The 19,394-nt window shown below is 49.5% G+C and overlaps 5 protein-coding genes across 5 annotated transcripts; 4 read left to right on the top strand and 1 right to left on the bottom strand.

Annotated features, from left to right (window-relative positions):
- Positions 1 to 797: 797 nt before the first annotated feature.
- On the top strand, positions 798 to 6,082 carry BJ212DRAFT_1449648 (uncharacterized protein; the record flags this gene model as incomplete). The annotated part of the gene is made up of 12 exons (XM_041338729.1): positions 798 to 1,139; positions 1,261 to 1,426; positions 1,458 to 1,625; positions 1,673 to 2,180; positions 2,228 to 2,524; positions 2,614 to 3,008; positions 3,031 to 4,955; positions 4,977 to 5,071; positions 5,096 to 5,145; positions 5,208 to 5,350; positions 5,399 to 5,987; positions 6,009 to 6,082. The coding sequence occupies 12 exons, from the start codon at positions 798 to 800 to the stop codon at positions 6,080 to 6,082; spliced, it is 4,752 nt and encodes a 1,583-aa protein (XP_041187214.1).
- Positions 6,083 to 6,327: 245 nt separating this feature from the next.
- Positions 6,328 to 8,560, bottom strand: BJ212DRAFT_1392450 (protein-tyrosine phosphatase-like protein). Its single transcript, XM_041337063.1, is given in 10 exon segments — positions 6,328 to 6,469; positions 6,528 to 6,662; positions 6,714 to 6,839; positions 6,859 to 7,060; positions 7,140 to 7,334; positions 7,395 to 7,515; positions 7,593 to 7,711; positions 7,763 to 7,862; positions 7,943 to 8,081; positions 8,186 to 8,560. The coding sequence occupies 10 exon segments, from the start codon at positions 8,309 to 8,311 to the stop codon at positions 6,422 to 6,424; spliced, it is 1,311 nt and encodes a 436-aa protein (XP_041187213.1). The 5' UTR covers positions 8,312 to 8,560; the 3' UTR covers positions 6,328 to 6,421.
- Positions 8,561 to 8,642: 82 nt separating this feature from the next.
- BJ212DRAFT_873673 (uncharacterized protein) lies at positions 8,643 to 9,750 on the top strand. The gene is made up of 2 exons (XM_041344253.1): positions 8,643 to 9,065; positions 9,119 to 9,750. The coding sequence occupies exons 1-2, from the start codon at positions 8,940 to 8,942 to the stop codon at positions 9,551 to 9,553; spliced, it is 561 nt and encodes a 186-aa protein (XP_041187212.1). The 5' UTR covers positions 8,643 to 8,939; the 3' UTR covers positions 9,554 to 9,750.
- Positions 9,751 to 11,274: 1,524 nt separating this feature from the next.
- BJ212DRAFT_1392444 (uncharacterized protein) lies at positions 11,275 to 13,016 on the top strand. Its single transcript, XM_041337062.1, has 6 exons — positions 11,275 to 11,547; positions 11,606 to 11,627; positions 11,674 to 11,813; positions 11,852 to 12,463; positions 12,521 to 12,787; positions 12,860 to 13,016. Exons 1-5 carry the CDS (start codon positions 11,419 to 11,421, stop codon positions 12,668 to 12,670), a joined length of 1,053 nt encoding a protein of 350 aa, XP_041187211.1. The 5' UTR covers positions 11,275 to 11,418; the 3' UTR covers positions 12,671 to 12,787; positions 12,860 to 13,016.
- A 1,846-nt stretch (positions 13,017 to 14,862) lies between these two features.
- Positions 14,863 to 18,177, top strand: BJ212DRAFT_1486466 (uncharacterized protein; the record flags this gene model as incomplete). The annotated part of the gene is made up of 11 exons (XM_041341124.1): positions 14,863 to 14,893; positions 14,961 to 15,114; positions 15,162 to 15,280; positions 15,330 to 15,554; positions 15,611 to 15,755; positions 15,803 to 15,921; positions 15,976 to 16,289; positions 16,340 to 16,390; positions 16,444 to 16,639; positions 16,698 to 16,853; positions 16,907 to 18,177. 11 exons carry the CDS (start codon positions 14,863 to 14,865, stop codon positions 18,175 to 18,177), a joined length of 2,781 nt encoding a protein of 926 aa, XP_041187210.1.
- Between the last annotated feature and the right edge of the window lie 1,217 nt (positions 18,178 to 19,394).

Below are 19,394 nucleotides of genomic sequence, written 5' to 3'. Positions count from 1 at the left end.
AGCCACGGAAGAAAGAAAAACAATGGAACTCACCAACAACACAGAAATAGGTAACTTGGGAATTGAAGATAAACGTTCACGTGAATATTTGCCCAAAGTAGTAAAAGTAGGTGTACTTTGACTTGAACTACTGTTGGTAGTAATATAGCAGTCTTGTATCACAGGTTCGGACGTTCCTTCGGGTGCAGCGCACGAAATTTGGATCTGAAGGCCACGGCATAAATCGGTTTCATACCACCTGCGTCCTTGTCATTCGGTGCAATTATCTTAAGCCGCAGTAATGCCTTGGTCCGTAATGTGAAAGAACTCCAAGAGCGCGGAAGATTCGCATTGGACTTGAAGGGGAGGAATCGGGAGACGTGCAAACAGCGACGAGGAACTTTCAGCTACATAACGGTGTCAGCATCTGGATTCATTTTAGGATGAACGGCGGACTAAGAGGGGACAATCACAGCTAACCATTAAGTCAATGTTGCAGCTTCAAGTGGGTGAATTAGAGACTTGGATTGATAGCAGTTAACGCAGGTGAAGCACAAGCACTTAGCAGGTTGACCAGAAGCCTCTTGAAACCCAGTCAGAACATCGTGAAGCCTTGAACCGAAAAATACGACAAAAAAGAGTCAGAACCTTCTCTGAACCGAAAAATAAGTAAAGGACCGTGAGAAATATATTCTAATTTGATACGAGTTAGTTCGGTTAGCACATGTTGGTTCGGGGCCAAGGCCGCGTCGCGTTTCTTGAGACCAACCATTCATCAAGACGTTGCAGAATTTTGATCGTCGACGGCCTGCGCAGGCATGGCCAGTCCATCAGATGACGGTCTAGCAGAAGTCCCATCAAACATGCCAGATTTCTCTGCCCCAGCCTTTTCTCCGCAGGCCAACGCAAGCTTCGCCTCCAACAGCTTCTCGATAACAAGGAAAGGCAGCTGCAAACAGGCGGGAACTCTCGGTCAGCGGGTTCTCGCACAGCAGATAGAGCTCGAAGAGAAGATAAGACAACTCCAGGAATTTGATGCAGAACATGCAGAGGATGAGGAACTAGATACTGACGCGCGCGAACGTTATCGCGAACTAGCAGAAACTATTGCTGCTTGGGACGCAGAGAACGCGCAGCTATCTGGTGCTTTTGGCCAAAAAGTGAGTCTTTCATTTAAAAATTTTAGGCAAGCGCCTGCTATTGGTGAATGCCATATGCACCACGCCTCGCCTACGAAATCCGTAATGCATCTGCACTAACGTGTAATCTACTTATTTCTAGCGTCCTCCTACACAGCAATCATCTCCAGCCTTACCAATCAATGATCTCCCTCGAGAGGAGCCCGAGCGTTCCAAAGCTTCAGCTTCATCTGCTGCCCAGTCTCGTCGTGCCAAAAAATGCTGCCCATCGAGCAGACGACGTTGGCAAGTTTCTTTCACTCTTTTCGGTTTTGCCTTCACGGCTCACCGTTTTTCCAGAATTTGCGTTCGAGATCGGAAGTGGACTCCTCACCGAAGTGCGACGGCTCCAGAGCCTTCTCGGAGAGCGCGATAAGGCCATCCAAGACATGAAGGAGGAGAAAGACGACCTCGAAAGGACCGTTGAATCTCTACGTACCGCGCTTCGATCGCAAGAACAGAGTTCAGGTTAGTCTTATAATATTGCTTTGCCTCGTGAAATTTACTTGCCGCAGACAAGTTCAAAGAAGAAAACTGGAACCTCGAAGTGACTCTTCAAGAAGTCCGTACCCAACTTTCAGACACGCAGTCGACAATCGTGCGCCTTGAAGGCGAGCACAAGCGCATCACGAAAGTGCTCAACAGCACACGAGAAGCAGCAGACCAACACAAGAACGAATCACAGCGCGTCCAAACTGCATTCGATGATATGAAAGCTAAGCACGAGACAGACGTGGCACAGGCGCGTAAGCATGCTGCGGGTCTACAGCGCGACAAATCAGACTTGCAGTCCGCGCTTGATACGCTGAAGGCGGAAGTAGAGAAAGCAAGCCGTCGCCTCGGTCCACGATTCGGGAGTCCACTCACGCCTGGCGCAAACCAGGGCAAAGAGTACTCGACCCCTGCTACAGAGGATGATGATGTCTTCACCTCAGCCAGCACCAACAACAGGCGAAAAATGGACAGTTCGGCCGTGTTCCAGCCTGATGTATTCGAGGATCTTGTAGACATTTCCCCCGACCCGTCACCATCACGCCCATTCCATGCGAGCAAACCATCCCAATAATGAGATTGAGGCCCTCCAGCAGCGGCTTGTCCACGCCCAGAGGCAGATTAGCACACTCAAAGGGCAGTCTGCATCGCGAGAAGGAGATGCGAATGGAGTATAGGCGCAAACTGGAGTCTTCCTCTGGGTATGTACATGATGAAAACGAGCCCCCAGAAGATGAGACAAATGACGATGACGAGACTGAGACTAAGCATCCTCGCCGGCTGACGCCATACCGTTCTGGTGGTGGCAGAGCCAGAGGCAGAAGAGGCAGGGGGAGGTCCTCCCTTGTTACCAGGCTCGGCATGGCAGCACAAAGGTCCCAGTCCTACATCTGATTACAATGCATCTCCTCCTCCACCCGTGCCGCCCCTCCCCGACTTTGCTGACGATATTCTTTCCGACGAGGGTAACGCAGAGGGCGAGCCGGAAGAGCAAAAACCTTGACTCCTTACCTTCTACCTCCTCGAAGCGAACGAGCGTTGAGGGTATGGACCCTATGTTTGCCAATGTACTCCGCAAGTCTGCGTCCTACAGCTCGCTTCCAAGTCAATCCAGCCCGCTTCGCCATTCCCTGCTGGCCCGCTCCTCGCCTCGCGGCACTGGGCGTGGTGGAGCCCCACAAAGACGCGCTCGTGGCGGTGCTGCTTTCCAGGAGGCCAGACCGGCGTCCCTTGTTGGGGAACCTGAGGCTTTGGCTGCAGAGCTCGGCATTGGCATGACGTCTGTCACTGAAGATGTTGAAGTCAAGATCACCACTGAAATGGCGTGTCAGACGGACTTCGAGGACGTGACGGTGACTTGTCCCCTCGCCCTCTTCCCCAGCGAACGACATGGGTGTGCAAGTCGAGCAAGCCCTTGAACCCGTGCCAGCATCTCCTACCACTTCTGAAATGTCGTGCCAGACTGACGAGGAGTCCTCTGTGGTGCACATGGAAACAGCTGTGCAACACGAACCTACTTCTCCCGTTGCAGCCCGCACAAGCTTCTACCAAATGCAGCCCTCCGATCGCGTTTTCATCGCACGGAGCTCGATGAGGCGCACGACGCTCACACAGTCTGATTTCTCTCGCTCGTTGGAGGGCGACAACACCTTACGTGGTGGCATTCCTGGTGAAGCTAACAGCCGACGACCCATTCCAGGTGGCTTCACCTCTGAGGAGGAGAGCGACATCGACGTTGATATTGACGACGGAGCGACGGAGACTGGTATAGAAACAGACACAGATGTGGATGATTACCACGACGCGCGGGGAAGTCTTGCTACAGAATCACGGGAGGACTTCCACTCTGTGTTGACGATGACGGACAACGACTTTTCGGAGAGCGATGATGAGAGTATCAAGGCGCTGGTAATCTCGAGGCGGTCGTCAATGACGTCTATGACGCAACATCGGGAGTTACGCCATCGTGACACAACTACCTACGAGGAGAGGGGTGTTGGTATGGATAGCGTTGAAGAGCCCAAGGTCATCGAGGTTATCAAGGAAGTGGAGGTCATCAGGGAGGTGGAGGTCATCAAAGAGGTGGAAGTCATCAAGGAAGTCGAAGTACCTGTTGAAGTCATCAGGGAGGTGGAAGTTATCAAGGAAGTCGAAGTACCTGTTGAAGTCATCAGGGAGGTGGAGGTTATCAAAGAGGTCCCGGTAGAGGTCATCAAGGAGATCGAGATCATCAAGGAGGTTCCAATCGAAATCATCAAAGAAGTACCTGTGGAAGTCATCGAGGAGGTCCAAGAACCAGTTGAAGTCTTGAAGGCAGTCGAAGTGACCAAGAAGGTTGGCGAGCCCTCCAAGCCAGAGCTAAAGGAGATGTCCGTCCAAACGGATATTTTTACTGCTTCGCCCGTCATTGCAAGCTGGCAAGACACCTCTGCGTCATCCATGACCCCCACTGCCACTCCCGCACCCTCCCTCCCTGCGTCCCCCGCTCTCTTCCGAGTGGGCACGACAGTACAGCAGTTCCAGTTCGTCCCTGCACCCGCCATTGCAGCGCCCGCTTCTCCTTCCCCCTCTACTATTCGCGACTCCAGTGTCAGTACCACAAGCTTCGGCATCATTCGTTCTGTTACCTCCAATGCAGACCATCGACGGTCGGTTGAGTCTGCAGTTTCCTCTGGCGCCGACGATGGAATTCGTCGTTCAAGAACTGCTTCTGTTGTACCCTCCATTGTAGACAAGACTCGTCCCCCTATGATGGCCTTGCCACCACCACCTCGCCAGCCGCCTCCGCCTAGCACCATGGCACCGCCCCCTTTCATCCCGGACAGGAGAGTAGCTACTACGTCCTCGACATCGGACGTGCCGCCACCTCGTCCGTCCTCCCCCCCACCTCCAGAACTCATACAGCGTGCCACCACACCGACCTTTGGCACAATGCTTTCCGTACACGGCAGGGGTGGTGCTTACGGTCCAAGGCAGCATGGCTCGAGTATGCCCCCGCCTCAATCAAATTTGCGGCAGCCGCCATCCACAAGCAGTTTCCGGTCTGCTGCTAATGCTGCGGCGTATGCACAAAATTCGGCTCCACCGTCTGGCTTACCATCATGGGGTGTACGCGAGCAGCAGAGGAGGGAGATGTCGAGCACGTCCCTGGCGTCAGATAGAAGCGCACTTTCACCACGGTCGTCCATATCTTCGGACCACAATGTCTTCTTAAACCGCACTCCTGGCGCCAGCATGCCCGTTACCCCTGGCAAGAATGTCGATCAACTTAATGACAACAGAAATAGTATGTCAACAGACCCTGCAGTCATCCATGCGATCACCCAGACTATGATCGGCGAGTTCTTGTACAAATATACCCGGCGCACCATTGGCAAGGGCTATGGAGAGAAGAGACACAAGCGGTTCTTCTGGGTGCATCCGTATACCAAGACTTTGTACTGGAGCTCTGCTGACCCTGGATCATCAAACGTTTCAGAGTCGAGTGCCAAGAGCGGTGAGTGAAATGATGTAATGTTTCTCTGAATGATGTTGAATTGACGGTTTGTGTGGCTACAGCTTATATCGAAGGTGTTCGCTCTGTTTTAGATCCCAATCCCATGCCTCCTGGTTTATACCAGTACAGCGTAGTGATATCCACAGCCCAGAGAGAAATGAAGATTACCGCTCCTACCAAGGAGCGCCATGACATTTGGCTCAATGTCCGTTGCTCTCGTTTAACTTTTGGGTGGACGCTTACATCTTTCTAGGCTTTGAAATACCTGCTTGCTCGTCCCAGCCCTGTAATGACGCCCTCAACCAGTCAGAATGAAAATGTGGCCCCCATGAGTCCCATGTCTCAAAGCGCAGAGCTCACAGACGATGACCACCGTCATTTGACTGATACAAGCCCCAAAAGTCAACGAAGTGGCCGAAGCAGCCGGAATGGTGGCGCTTTCAGCACCACGCCGCGGGGCAGCCGGAGTAGATCACAAATCTCTATGCGAGGGTCTGTAGGCAAAAGGTCTGGAACGCCAGCCGCAGAATACCTCCGATGGGCAGCGCCCGAGAGCCCGTACAGCCCCGCAAGGTCCTTCGAACGAGTTATGGGTCACAGCCAAGACGACGACGACCTTGAGTTTGAACTCCATGGCCAATCCCAGTCAGACGACGGGTTCGAGGGCTTGGAAAATGTGCGCGCCTGTTGTGATGGACGTCATACTGTCGGTCATTCTGGTCATCATCACCATCACTCCCACAATGGTGACCACCTTGAAGTTAACACTCCTGCACGGCCGGTGTCTCCTGCGTGGTCGCTTCGATCGCGAACGGGGAGTGCACACTCTCATGATACAGGCGGTTTGTTTTCATGGGGCCGAGGGGACGATGGGAAGCTTCGCTTTGGCTCTCGACGATCTACAAAGACTGTACCTAACGCTACTGGTGATCGGTAGTTAGGCGAACAACGCCCATTTCCTCTCTTGCCTTGCCTATTTTTGCTTTTCGCGCACGATATCTCGCTTTCTCGCAGCCTACCCTCCCTGATAATGGTCTTCGCTATATCATGATATAAATCCCTTATATTCTGTGACTTTTTTCGTTCCATGTATGCATTATTTCAATTTTTGCAGTTACCCAAGACTTTTGAGAACCAAACCGCTCCTTGTATCTCACTGGAATACTACCTAACATACCCACACTCCTTTGCTCAATTCCATTCGATTCGCCATCTACTGAGTAAGTTCAAACAATCAAATCTAGTACATAGTAAGTTATATTTGATCCGTCGCTGCTCAACCCATTACTACTTCATCGACTTTAGATCGGTGTATGCAAAAACCCTGGCATGGCGTGAGTTTATGTACGAAGAGTGAAGAGCTGGGAGTAAATGCAACGTACTGGCGTTACCCATTCACTGTTGCAGCTACAGCATACGCCAGCCCAGTCATAGTTGCCGAGCTTGGCACTGCACTTCGGGCAAATAATCTTCCCTGCTAATTGGCCACTCTCCAAAAAAGGTTCCATCCATTTCATCTGAAAAGTCATGATTATTTGTAGATCGACGACAGACAAATAAACCCCTACTGGTTCGACAAAATACCCAGAACACTTGGGATTCATGAGGATCGGTGGACTGATCGACGATCTTATCCCTGTCATACTCAACGACGGAGGCATGCGCAGCGCCGCGAGTTTCGGATGAGAGTGCAGCTCAGCTGCCAGGTCCAACTGGAGGCTGCAGCGGCCCACCGGTCTTCGATGTATCCTGGCTCTCATGTACAGGCGACAGCACACGCACCGTCTCGGATTGCGTGGTCGTCCCTGTTGATGGGCCGTCATTGGTGGCGACAGATGCATCGAGTGCGTCCGATAAGTCCTTTCCGAGGCCTTCCATTGACATTGAGGATGATCGCGAGGACTTCACGTCAACTCTAAGGGGAGGCAAATCGTCTGTGTGCCCGTTCTTGGGTTCATCTGGCTCAGTGATCATCATCCGTATCGAGTGCTGACATTGAGAGTGATGACATCGAAAGCGATTCCATCAGCGCCCGCGCGCCGAGGCTCATGGACGGTCGCCGCGAGGACGTGCCGCGGTCGTTTGCAGACGGGCGCCTCGACGTGGCAGGCGATAGCGAGGGCAGAGCGGGCGTTGGTGGGCCTAGTTGCCCATGATCGAGCATGTGCTCGCGCGTCGCTAGTTCTTGCCTGCGAAAGGTGGCGTGTATGAATTAGCACTGGGGAGCATGACATAATCTGATGACTTACCTGCACATCTTGCATCGTATTCGACGGCTTGGTACGATCATCGGTGTGTTGGGTACAGAATCAGATGGTGTTCGTGGATGCTTGGCGAACATTGCATTGTCTGGAATCGTCCCATCTCCATCTATGATTCAATTGATTAGCACTTGATCTTGAGCCTGAAGCGTCGATTATCATAGGCAAGGTAGAAGGTAGACTTACTCATAATTTCCTCCATCGTCCGTTCCAGGTAAAACATACGGGTTGCCTTATCACGCCGCGTGAACTTGTATGACGATTGGTGAAACACCTTAAGTTGTTCCATAAATCCTTCATTTGGCCTACAGAAGCATCCTCATCTGGGTGCATGGGAACGAGGTGAAGTAACTTACTCAGCGATGGACCTTACTGTCCTTATCATGTCTACAGCGCTTTCTGGGTCGAGCTTCAACGAGTACATGAGGTACGCTGCGACAATCGTTGCGCTTCTGCCTGTGTGATCAGATGTCAAAACTGATGCTAGCGGGCTAGCGGAAGAGAAGATGACGTTAGTCGGCCAAGCTCGAACGTACTGATTCCAGCCATGCAGTGCACGAGTACACCACGACCCTTGTCGAGCTCGTTCTGGATAAATGATATTGATGGTAAAAAGTGCACGAGGACATCTTCATTTGCACTATCGTCAACGTTGACTTGGTATCTGTTAAATATCTAGAGGTATCTGCATCAGCGTCTGCCTCGGATCCTTTATCATACATGTACTAGAGGATAATTGGGCACAGGAACCTGGGACTCGAAGCGCTAGTGGTACGCACCGCATGAATGGTAACTTTGCCCCGCATCGCTGTTAAAACGCTGAAGATGTTTCTCTCCTTCAACCCCTTGACATCCAAAGCGCTCTGCAGATCTCCGATCCAAACTCCTGGTACAACTTCATCCATCGTAAATGGTAGATAAATGAGGTAGGTTGTGTATACTGAATCTGCTCAAATTTCCTGTTAAGACTATTAGTTATATTAATACTTCGGGACCTCGACCAAGTTTGTGGTATGCCAATGATAAGGCGAGTGTTAAAATAATTTAGCGGTCAACTAGGAAGTACGAAGTCAAATGAATGAACCACTAATAATCATTCGCCGTGAAACGTCGGGATGGTTGTTAACGCTTTACACGGAGAGCTCAGGTTTATTCATGAGCACGTGAGCAAGTCAGTGAGCATTGTTCGTTGAAGGGGTTGAACCCAAATACATGCAAATAAGTGGTACTTGGTTCGGAAAATCCATTAATCTCAATGCTTTTGTCTCCGTGTCGGGGAATACAATGCACGATGTCAGGTCTATAGTACAATGCATCGCTTATGTATGTTGCCCGCTATAAAGATCAGACATCCTTCTCCAGATGTTTGACGTTTCTCATCTGTCTCGTCTCAGTTCACACTGTATACTCTTTGCTCTTCTACCTTCAAATTCGACACTCAAGGCAGGCCTTGGGGACCCTGGTGGACACTTCAGCTAACTGAACATTTCATCATATCGCTCTCCAAGTGGTTATTCTTTGTATTCTCCAATAATGGACTCGTCTGCATCTGTTCGTCCTACACTCCCCCCGCTTCATTCACTTCATCTTCCTCGTGCACTCAAGACACAACGCCCCCGCATCGATGCACTCCATGACTCGTATGAATTGAAACGCCAGGTTAGTGAACCTATAATATACACGGCTTTTACTGACAGCAGAGTAATTTCCAGGTTCCAAGACTCCACATACCCAGCAGTCAATATTCACATTCACACCAGAACCGTCAGGTTTCTATCTCATCCTCAACGTCTTCTCGCACTCCTTCCCCCACCCCTTCGCCCCTCTCATCTTCGCGCTCTCCTACTTCTGGTGGTCAATCCACTAAAATGTGTCTTGTACCTACCACTTTCGAGTACGCCGACGCAGTCGTTGTCGTTCCTGATCCCGATGCTCCACACGTACACCCCCTCTCCGGTGTCACAAACCTCAAACAACCTGCGCAGCCCGTTCTTCTGGTTGGGCCTGCCTTGCAATGCCTGCGCCAGCCACAACGACAGATAGCCAAGGGGGCACGTCTGCACCCCTATCGCATTGTGCGCAGTCCGGCGGATCGCAAGTTTTCTATTGCATCCATCAGGGCGAGAAGATCACGAACCTTAAAATAACAAGTCTGAGTACTACCAAAAGAACGTGTTGTATTGCTAGCGCCACCATTAGTGTATTACCAGTATTCTTCAGAAACCCCAGCAGAGGTGTAGGAGGAAGTGTTATGTTTTTAGATTACAAAAGAAGTTAATGTTGAATCCGATTCACTTGTACTACTAGTTGTAACATTGTAGGAGAACACTGCTACGCACTCGAATTCGTTGTGTCTGATTCACCCTGATCATCGTGAAGGAGACGGGTACCATGCGTACGAGAACAAAGGTTTGAAGTTCACTTTGAACGGATACACATTAAAATTTCTGACACAGTACTGCTGATCTTCTGTTCACCCTCAAGTTGTAATTAAATCTAGTGGAACAAAGGAACAACGAGTCGCATTTGTTATGCAAATCTGGTATAACTACCTCAAGCTGACGGTGATGTATCTCGCATGTGACAGATGCTCAGCGAGCCTGGTCAAGAAGCAGAAGCTTTCAGACCCAGATATGGCACAACGAATAAATCAGACGCTCGAATAACCAGATATAAGTCAATTCAAGAACGCCAAAATACAAACGACGGGAATACGAAGCTCGTCAGGGATAATAGGAATAATCAGATGCTAAAGTACTTGTTTCAGATTGCGCAACCACTAGAGGCTTGGCCCTGTCCGAATGCCCGAAACAGACAAGTCCAAAGGCAGACGTCGCATCGCATCTCTGTGAATACTTGCCTGGCCATGGAAGTTGCCGGATAGAATTATGACTCTCAGAGAGCCTGAAGTGTTGCCGCCGAGGCGAATCGAATCGAGGTGGAAAATTCAGGTAAATCGACATAGATTGGACCAGAATATTTCGATCCCAGGATATCCGCCTTCTGACCCGTGGCTAGTACGGTTAGCAGACATACTAATTATAATCAGTGTCTCTTGCATTCTGGAGCAACTCGTCAAACTCGCGAAGATTCCAAGCAGCCATTAACTCGTCAACTGCTCTGGGGGTCAAGTACTCAAGCTTGATGCTTGGGTTAACAACTATGCTTCGGACCATGAAAAATCACTTAATACATGAAAAAATTTGAAACGCACTCATCGAAAGTGCATGTATGCGCGGTTTCCTTCCTTCACCGATGTACTGCGTCAGTTTATCAAGACCAACATCAATATAGTGGGATAACTCCCTGATTGTGCTTCATAATTGGGTTTACTAGCTATTGATAGGGTTGGTGTCCACTTGGAAGAGATGAGTTCCTGTGCTACGTGAGGGACCACAATGATTTAATGTATGTTGCGAAGAACATCAGTATCCTTCGCATCCATGGAGAGGTCTGAAATATCAGTATTCTGTGTCTCGAGTACGAAGGATTCAACAGAGAATTAGCATGAACTTCAAAGGCGGTGAGTACATACTGGATTTAGCATAAGTACTCTATCGACCATCTTGAATGTTGACAACCATCTAGTTATGCGGTCATGGAGCAGCTGGTAGTGTGATCTTTCCATCAGGAAGCTTCCCTCTCCAGAACCCATTTTCATTGCCTTCTTGAATCACGGCCTAGAGACGACGGCGGCATTGACTAGACGATTGGCAAGTTGAAACTATTACACGACATTGTCCAACTGGATTGTGTTCTACATAGAAAATTTCTTTGATGTTGGCAGCTATGTCGAGTCCGAACCCGGGGCCATTCATAGGGGATTACGATGTATGTACACCAAATTGATTAGCCCAATGAGTTGCGCACAACTCGATTCAAATCGGAGTTTCGAGTTGAAACGATTTTGGTCATTTTCGAACCGGCATCGATTTTAACGGCAACACTACGTGCTGGGTGCTAGAAACATTGACAAGCAAGGTAATTGGGCGCAGAACATCGTTCAACATCCATGCCACCCAAAACGCCGGAAGATCCAGAACAAAACCCATATGAACTACTTGGGATCTTACAGGAGGCTACCGAAGCTGAGATTAGGACAGCCTATCGAACCCGCTCACTAAAAGTCCACCCAGACAGAGTACGTCTATTTATTCCAAGGTCGAGAGCCCGAGACTAAATTAACACTGTCGTTGCAGAACAGAAATGACCCTAATGCAGGTGCGTACCTAGCTTCGTTAAAAATGTAGCTAACGAACGAATGTAGCCCAGAAATTTCATGCATTGACAACCGCCTCCACCCTCCTCCTCGATCCGCTCCGTCGTCTCGCGCTCGATGCACAACTCCGCTTGCAAGCTGCTAAGAAGCAGCGCTTCGCATCTTACGACAATAAGCGTAAGGCGATGGTCTCTGAGTTGGAGGAGCGGGAGCAAGAGTTCAAAAGGCGCGAATGGCCAAAGAGCAGGAGAGAACTGCGAGGGAGAGCGAAAATTTGAGGATTCGCGAGGAGGGGCGACGAATGCGGGAGCAGAGGGAGAAGGAGCTCGAGCTGCAGGAATTGGAACGTCAATGTGCGAAGTCGAAGCCTGATTCAAACGGAACTGTTGAAGAAGACTCCCTCGCTCCGCCGCCTCCTGGCGATTTGGATACAACGATCCGTGTCAAATATACCCTGTCATCATATCCTGCACTTTCTACGGCATTCGCACTCGCAGCCCACCTTCGACGGTTTGGCGAGATTGATGAAGGGACGGTGGTGATGTCGCAGAAAGCTAAGAAGTCGAAAAAATCCAAGGGACTTGTAGATGGTGAGATGATAGTGACCGCGCTGGTGCCATTCAATCAGCTGGGCGCTGCTTTTGCTGTGGTATCGAGCGCCGAGTCGCTGAAAGGTCGGGGCATGGACGTGGCTTGGGCGGGCGGATCTGAGCCTCCAATACTAAGCTGGCTTCGCGAACGCGGAGAACTCGGAGGTTCCGCAGCAAAGCGGGCTGAACCGCTCCCGACAAAGACTGCTCCGGAGGGGACGACGTTCAGCTCGTTTCCCTCGAGTTTTGTAAGTCTGGTCCACTCGGTCAGTCTATTTAAATCATTGATTTTTCTGTTTGATAAGCCTGGTTTTGATGATGTGGCACCACCACCACCTTCTACTGCAAAGGCGGGGATGGACTACGAGTCGTTGACGCTCCTCCGCATGCGTGAAGCTGAGCGTGCACGTTTAGAGAAGGAGATACTGGAAGCAGAAGCTGCTGAGGGCGGTTAGCTTGCTTTGCGGCCGCTTGGCACATGATATCCTCTGACATCGCACCTTTGTCCGCGATCTCAACATCTGATGTGAGCTCCAGAGCACTGTGCGCCCTTGGTGCACCTTGATGGTTCTACGGGTGGAAGGTTAGAGGCATGTGTGTATATTATGTTTCACATCCATGAGATTAACTTATTACATTTCTCAAGAAGTTGCGCGGAGAGACCCTTGAAACGTGCATGTATTATGACGGCGTTCATGTACCCGTAGTCTGATTGGTACATCTAGCTAAAGTGTTCGCACCCGGTTTTAAGCAGGTCCGCAACAAGGTTCTTTCAGACGTTTGTCCTCGCTGTAGTTGAATGACAACCCGATCCTACAGGTCGATGAGGGAAAACACTCTACAGCGCAATTTTTACATGGCGGGCTGCGTATGATATCGGTTCCCGCTGTGGATTCAGATCCAGACACCGAAGAACCGATCGATCGTTATTTTTGTCCGCCTACATTCGAAATTATCTGTTCATGAGGAAACAGTCTACATACTTTCTAATTCAACAAACCTCGACACAACCTTACTTAAGTTGTTAGGCAGATAATGAGTTCAACGGGGAAGCAAATGATGAAGAGAGACGTTGCGAAAGAGACTCAGAGGCGCCAAGGTTTCCGGATAAGAGCATTCGAGTCTTGTAAACTTGACAGAAAACGGACACCAATTCGATAACAATCTACGAAAGTACATTTTCGTGAAGTGTACTGTGTCGACTATCGAAACCTTTCCTGGGTTGATCGTATGCATTGGCGGCCGCACATCACATGGGTATTTCCCGACCCTGCACACGCCACTCGACTTGTCCGTGGTCACGAGATGAAAGTTAGAGAAGGAGTAAGAACGAAAAAGGAAATATAATAGAAGGCAGTGCGTACTATGAACGTTGAACTTAAACCTTGAAATGCCTTACGGTGTTCTGCAGCACGAGGCCATTAGCTTCGTTTCTCTCCGGCTCCACCGGGCAAGCATCTTAGGGTGTGGCTCGAACCCACGGAGCTGGATTCAGGCCTACTAGTACCTGCGCATGTGTGGCAGTGGCATGGTTCAAAGAACCAGTCTGGGATTTCAAAATGTGATGCCCATCGCTGAGCGCTGATGTGCAAACTAGACCACTCAGTACAAATCAAAGATAGACGTCTAGGCCACAACCAGCAGACGCATCTTTGCTCAGAGTACCATATTGGCTGCGGTCCCCACGCTCACTGGCACCATAGTACTACTGACTTCGTTATACATAGTACCGCGGGGCGCTTTGCGGCTTCCTCAGAGCATGATCTGTTATATCTCAACCTACGAGCCCGGGCCATTCTTACCGTTTGAAGGATCTGGATTTTGGTCAGGGTTTTCTTAGCCAGGGTGGCAGCATGAGGCTTCAGGGACTACTATTAATACCGTGGATCTCGTCATTGGATGCAGGCGCCGTGCAGTAATTTCTGGCACGGTAAGCGCCTACCACTACTCAAGCAATGTCGCGGTAATCCTCTGGTCAGACAACAGGACCTTCAATGTGCTATCAGTGATCAGTCTTCAGTCTTTGGTCATCATGTAATCAAGGCTATGGTACACGAGGTGTCGGTTTGAACCCAAGTGCGTACACGGCGCTCCGAGTCGGAGCTTCCAGTTAGCTCAGTGATAAACCGCCTGTACTCGAATGGGTGCTATGATCTGGGACAAGAACCGAACAGCACAAGCGCGTGCTTACCGCATGGGATTACCCTGGTCCCTGGAGGTCGCATGCAGTACACTGCCCTCTAATTTGATCTCACCGCTTTCGCATTGATTTACTCGCTCCCCACTGCGATCTGTATTAAAGCGAGCAGAAGGGTTGGAAGACTGAAGGATCTGTAGTTTTGTCACATCGTCAAGAGTTTCCGTCGCGAGCAGGCATCACACAAATCCAAGCCTCTACCCCGTTTCTCCAGACGAGATGAGGTCAATACACTCAAGTCATCAACATATCAGGTGGGGTCCCTCCAACGCCCGCAAGACGTGACATCTAAGGGTTTCATTGGCGCAGCTCTCATAATGCTCACCATGTAGAGACGGATTCAAGCTCCAACTCCTGCATTCAGACAGCGTTCAACACAATCACCCTTCAACAAGTCAATGTCATTATGTGCGATTTACCTATCGTTCGGAAATGATGGACTCACATGCAATGACAGGACCAGCCAGTTGGGACCAGAGACGTATGGCGTGCAAGTTTCCGGCATGTTCAACCTCATGTCATGACTACTCGGTTCTGATAAATCCCAGATATCGATCTTCATCACCTGCCCAAGATCGGGTGGTCAAATGTGGATCATCAATTCTACATCGAAATATCCATTCATGATGACAATACGGGCACGACCAGTCGTACGAGTCTGGAGAAACCCAGCTCTATGCCATGGAGTAGTAAATATTTCTTGTACGTCCGAGAGTACTGCCTGATTCAAAAGCTGATCCAAACAACAGCAATGTTCGCAACTCTACCACGCTCACATTGAAAGTATTTGCTCATCGCCAACTTCATGATGATCAGTACATTGGTATGGTCCAGGGCTGTGTCGAGGAATTTTTAAGGTACCCTGGCGGTGAGTAACTGCATCCTTGCGCAATGTATTTTCTGACAGTTCAATTCAGCCATTCTTGAACAACTGAAGTGCGTAAAACCCCAAGGCAAGGAAGAGCTCCTCAGAGCAAGCTTGGAGTTCAAGCTTACTCCCGTTGTGGGCGCTGGGAAACCTGCTCATGGATCCCAGCCTACCAAAACTGGTCACAGAGAAGGTATCTGGAAGGGGCCCATAGCGAGTCAGCCCTATGGGGATACGGTCAACACACCATTTCCCCTGGCAGTGCAGATCTTCGGTACGTGATATCAGTTCGAATGACGGTTACTCTTGAAAATTTGCGACGTCAATCAGACATAGACCTGCACCATCTGCCGCAAATTCATTTGTTTTCGACTTACGACAGCTTCTATGTCAATGCTTCTGTAGATGACCATGACTACACGTCCACCACTGCTGAGAACCTGAATTCCTTGCCATGGGTGACTGAGCTAAAACTGTGAGATATATTGTACCTGTGAGTTCATGACATTGACTCCTAGCAAGAAATGTACAGGCGTCGTCCATAATTTCCCTCAAAGTCTTCGCAAAACGTCGCTTCCATGAAGATCAGTACATCGGTATGGTACAGGAAGGTGTCGAGACGCTTCTCGCTCATTCCAGAAGTGAGTTTCTGGTTACTACCTGATTGGCTCGCTCGTCGTTGAATACAACATTAGCTAAAATCTACCACCTCATGTCTTTTGACCCTCATGGCAACAAACATTTCCTTTGTGCTAGCATAGAATTCAAGATCATGCCTCTTCATAATACAATCGAAAATAACACCACTCAGCACGCTGAAGACCAGGTCGCCCGGACAATTGGTGCCTCTAAAGATATACCAGATGAACCAGCCACGGGAGGCAATGTTCCAAACGCACTATCGAAAGCGCCTACTGAGCAGGTCCTCGATGTCGCTGTCTCAGAAGTCCTTACTCCGCTCTTGGACAAGATCAACATTTTCGTTCAGCTTGCTGGCAAGTTCGCTGAGGTACGGTCCCTTGACTTTGCCATTGAATATGTCTGATACTGCTCTCCTAGGCCCATCCTTATACCAAAATGGCGTTCATGATTCTCACTGCAGTATATCATGTAAGTCGGATGGTTGCACGTTCAGACCCAAGGAGCTCATCTGTTTTGATTAGTTGGTGGATGCACAATTTGCCCGAGACCGAAGTATCAATCGGCTCATTACCGTTATGCACGAAACCTACGGCCTTGTCTCTGGCGTAGAGGAACTGAAGAGGGTGGCATCGCAAGAAAAGACTATCAACTCCCTCGCTCGCCAGACGATCGAGTGCTCATACTTTATCCGTGACTACATGCAGAACAGAAGCGGATGTGAGTCTCGCAGCTTCTTACCAAAGCTTAGCTTCTTTAATAAAATTCTTGAATGTAGGGAAACAAAGCTTTGCGAACGCGTTGTCCACACTAGATGATAAAATCTTAGCGTATGAAGCAACCTTCAAAGAACTCAAGAATGCTATACAACAGCAGGTCGCGATTAACACGCAACTCTACGTCTTTCGTATCCATGATCTGTTACTTGACCATGGTAGTGCTCCATCTTCCATCTCTCTTCCTTGCATATGTTCATATTATCACTAGCCACGAAAACGGACCTTGACGGCATGCACTATGCTTTTGGCGCTTCGATTGAATCACAAAAGATCGGAGAAGCGCCCCCACGAACCGATATCGTGGAATCAATAACTTCGTGGGTCAATGAAGACGATGAACAGCAGATTTGCCTCTTGCTAGGTCCAAAGGGATCCGGAAAATCCACTATCGCCCATACCATTGCACGCCAATTCGAAGTCATTATGCGTCTCGGTTCGTCGTACTGTTTTTCGCGCGCCGCTCGGGACAAGCGAAATACTACGAATTTGTTCAGCACGATTGCACGGGACCTTGCTGATCACGACTCTCATTATATGAAGGCTCTCTGGGCCACCGTGAAAGACAAGCGCGCATTACGTGAAACGATAAACCCACTTACTCAATTCGAACGCTTTATCCTCATTCCTGCGAATCAAATGACATGCATCGGTCCTGTACTGGTGATCATTGACGGGTTGGAACACAGCGGTAGCGAGTCAAATCGTAGAGACCTCCTGACTGCGCTCGCAGAGAAAGGAGCAGGGCTCCCCCGTAATTTCAAGTTACTGGTCACTTGCCGGCCAGAGGAGGACATTTGCGCTGCTTTTAAAGGGAAATCTCATGTTATACAGAAGCATTTGAATCATCATGCGGACCCACTCTTTGTTTCGCCACCAATATCGAGGCAAAACGGGTCAAGCGGACCCAGGTTTCGTCCTCCTACCCCTCCTCTGTCTATCCCTGAATTTACGCGACACAACCCTTTACTTGGGGCTGACTCGTCGACAAGTGACTCCACTCCGATATCGGATACCTCGGGTTCAGGCTCAGCAGTCTCTGCTGTGTTTGATACCTGGGGCAACGACCGTGATTCTACCGAGTCCCCTCCTTCCAGTTCCAGCTCCGTTGATGAGGAGCCACAGCCTTCAAAAAGAGGGGTCGTTGTGCAGGTTACACGCAGGAGTCAAGAGTTTATCACTGTAGAGCAGATCTCCGAGACTGGTGACCGTACCGTCAGAAGAACCAACTCGGAGAAGCTCGAGAGTTGGACCGTTAAGCCGCATGATCACTCCCAAAGTGGTCTGCTACTTAATGGATTCGTCGCATCAGCAGAGCCGGCGAATGATTTACCCCCATTGATTGGACTGTCTGGATACAGTAGTCGTCCTTCCAAACAGTCTCGCCAGAAACAGGTCCGGGCAAAGACTATTATCCGTCACTCCACGAATGTGGATGGGGCAGAAATATTGGGTCGGGTTGATGATCTCGCATGTCGGTGATACCACCTTCAAGTAGACATCTATAATGTTATATATAATACTCCTCGACAAACTCTAACCACAGATACTATACCATGCGATCTCTACGTACAATGGTCAAACGATTGTTACTTTGCAACGTTCTAGTCTCCTGTATTCAAATTGAAGTTGGAAAGGAAAGTTGTCAGCAAGCGCCGCGAGTCCTGTGACAGCATTTATCTTATTTGATTAAATAGATCGACCACGATCCTGAGGCCTTGGAGCTTGAGCTTGAGGTCTGAGGCTTGAAGCTTGAATTAACAAACCTTAACTTAAGCACAAGCACCCTCAAGTCGTGACTCTGATCGACGGATTTCCGGAATAGTGTAGACTCTAGTACTATAGTCTACACTATTCCGGAAACCCGTCACGGTAAGATGCCATTCCACGATTGGGCCGGTCAAACAGTAAGTTCTGGCAGTTAACTGATGCGGCAACATCCGTTTGCAATGGACGAAGCACAACTGCACTGTGACGTGCGAGGACGTGCGCAACTGACGAAGTTTTTGATAACCATCATTACGGCTCTCGATTAGCCAACGTTCCGTGACACGTACTCTTAAGAAGGAGTTATTGTCTTTCTTCCATATCGGTCTGCCCAGAGGACTCTAAAATCTCTAGCTTTGAGGACCAAATGTCCAGAGTTCTGGGATCACTAACTAGGTGGATGCCCGTGCAAGAATTGTCGCGTTACTCAGCATGTTTTGGCAAGACTGAAGTTACTGAGGCTCAAGAATCTCAACCGCATTGGACCCTCGCATGCGGCTGCAGCTCATTATTGATTAATCCCCTACACCGTTGATCCATCCGAATCCTGATTTGCACAAATCCAGGGTACGAAACGCCACTCAGTTTAACGCCTTTGGGCCTGTCCGGTACTACCTCGTGTTTTCACTGACTGAAAATAACTGCCATGCCTGAGATTCGAGCTTCAAAATATACGACAAGCGTTTATCAGACCGTAAATTACTCCCTCCTCAAACCATGGAGTGTGCGTGCTTCATGTGTGACTGTGCCGTTCATAAAAGTGGATGTAAGCTATCGAGATTGAGCATGGTGCAGTTGCCGAAATAACAGTTATCCGATAGGGAATAGCATCACCAAGTTGTTCTCAAACATCGATGCAACCATTCAAGATTATGAAACTACCTTCAGAAACATCCGGGTCGCTTTGACGCAATAAGCTATCATCAACACTC

Source organism: Suillus subaureus (assembly GCF_016647635.1).
Source record: "Suillus subaureus strain MN1 chromosome Unknown BJ212scaffold_54, whole genome shotgun sequence".
Lineage (NCBI taxonomy): Eukaryota > Fungi > Basidiomycota > Agaricomycetes > Boletales > Suillaceae > Suillus > Suillus subaureus.
Note: the sequence above shows the minus strand (reverse complement) of the source record. Positions and strands in the feature narration are given on the sequence as shown.